Genomic DNA, 1,937 nt, shown 5'->3' with positions numbered 1-1,937 from the left:
ATACAGGGAGTCTGTGGCAGAGCTGGAAATAGAACCCAGCAGTCCTGACTCCCAGACCACCCTGCTCTTACCACGAGACATGACTCACTTCCAAGAAACAGAAATGCAACCCAAGAGTCCCTAGTGCCAATCTGGGCATCTCTAGCCATGAGAGCATTGGAACAAATTCCAATAGATCCCAGGAACCTGGAGTTCAATTGTTAGACCCCACTCCCCTCCCAGAGCCAGGGACATAACCTAGGAGTCCTGATGCTCATCTCCAAGTCCCTCTCTCCCTGTCCAGTTCTCAGGCAGCTCCTGCTGGCCGCAGGATAATCATGGCTCAGGCCCTGGCAGTTTTCTGCCCCCCAGTCTCATGAGGGCAGCTTTCATCTCCTTGTTCCTCAGTGTGTAGATGAGGGGGTTGAGGAGCGGGGTTACTGTGGTGTAGAATACAGCCACCACCCTGTCCATGGGGTGCTGGGAACCTGGCCTCAGGTAGATGAAGAACACGGGCACATAGTAGGTCACCACCACGGTGATATGTGCTGCACAGGTGGAGAAGGCCCGACGTCTACCCTCATTGGAGCGGATCCTCAGGATGGCCGAGATGATGTAGATGTAGGAAGTCAGGATCAGCAGGAAGCAGGTCATGGCCACGAATCCCACGTCGATGAATGTCACCAGCTCGTTGAGTGCCGTGTCCCCACAGGCCAGCTTCAGCACAGCTGGGATATCGCAACAGATGTAGCCTACCTGGGTGCCCCGGCCATAGCGCAGGCGGAAGGTGAGTGCAGTCTCTATGAACGAGTGCAGGGAGCCCCCTAGCCAGGTCCCCACTGCCAGGCACAGGCAGGCTCTGCGATTCATAATGACGCTGTAGCGCAGTGGCTTGCAGATGGCCAGGAAGCGGTCGTAGGCCATGACCGTGTAGAGGAAGCACTCAGTGCAGCCAAGGAAGTGGAAGAAGAAGAGCTGGGCCATGCAGCCATGGAAGGAGATGGCCCCGCCGCCCGGCAGGAAGCCGGCCACCACCTTGGGCACCACCACCGAGGAGACCGTCATGTCCAGGAAGGACAAGTGGCAGAGAAACCAGTACATGGGCTTGTGCAGCCGGCACTCCTGGGCCACCGCCAGCAGGATGAGCAGGTTCCCGCATAGTGTCAATAGGTAGATGAGGAGGAAGAAGAGGAACAAGGGCACCCGCAGCTCTGGGGGGTATGGGATCCCCACCAGGATGAAATGGGTGAGCTGGGATCTGTTCCCACACTCCATTCACTCTGTTTGTGTTCCTGTGAGTGAACCTGCAGTGTTTATAATGAACAAAAAGTGAAATGGTTGATTTCTGCATGGGCTTTCAGAATAACACTCATGTACAGGGCTCAGAATCAAACCCAGGTGTCCTGGCTCCGCACCTTCCTGCTCCAACCCACTGAACCCCACTCCCCAGAAGTCCTGACTCCCAGCCTGCTCTGTTTTAACCTACTAGACCTCACTCCTCTCTTGGAGCTGGGGATAGAAGCCCAGAGCAAAATACAGACAAATTCAAATGGGAAACAAAGCATGCATGGTTAGCCACGAGGGTGATTAACCCTTGGAACAAGCTCTCAGGGGAAGTGGCAGATTCTCTGTCTCTTGCTGTCTTCAAGACAAGAGCACTTGCCTTTGTGGAAGCATGCCTGCCTCTGTGGAGGAGGGCCTTTAGTCAGGCAGGAGTTGCTGGGCTTGGTGCAGGGGTAACTGGGTGAAATTCTATGCTTTTGGTACCCAGGATCATCCTGGCCTCTTCCAGTCTTAAAATCTCCCTCTGTATGACTGTGTAGAGCTGTGTACGGTACCTGGCCGTGCGCTCAGTGGGACGCTGCAGCCAGCGCTCTGTGCTGCTCTCACTGGTGCTCTCTCGGCTGTCCCTTTACCTCGTTAAATCCCTCCAACCAGACACTTCACACAGGAGCTGG

At 55.3% G+C, this 1,937-nt stretch overlaps 1 protein-coding gene across 1 annotated transcript; it reads right to left on the bottom strand.

Moving 5' to 3' along the window:
- Window positions 1–315: 315 nt before the first annotated feature.
- LOC140896828 (olfactory receptor 10G6) lies at window positions 316–1,257 on the bottom strand. The gene has a single exon (XM_073308832.1). The coding sequence runs from the start codon at window positions 1,252–1,254 to the stop codon at window positions 316–318; it is 939 nt and encodes a 312-aa protein (XP_073164933.1). The 5' UTR covers window positions 1,255–1,257.
- Window positions 1,258–1,937: the final 680 nt, after the last annotated feature.

Source organism: Lepidochelys kempii, chromosome 13 (assembly GCF_965140285.1).
Source record: "Lepidochelys kempii isolate rLepKem1 chromosome 13, rLepKem1.hap1, whole genome shotgun sequence".
Taxonomy (NCBI): domain Eukaryota; kingdom Metazoa; phylum Chordata; order Testudines; family Cheloniidae; genus Lepidochelys; species Lepidochelys kempii.
Note: the sequence above shows the minus strand (reverse complement) of the source record. Positions and strands in the feature narration are given on the sequence as shown.

Bases quoted from the DNA above. Each gene is read 5' to 3' on its own strand.
- LOC140896828 (XM_073308832.1), bottom strand. From the start codon at position 1,254: ATGGAGTGTGGGAACAGATCCCAGCTCACCCATTTCATCCTGGTGGGG.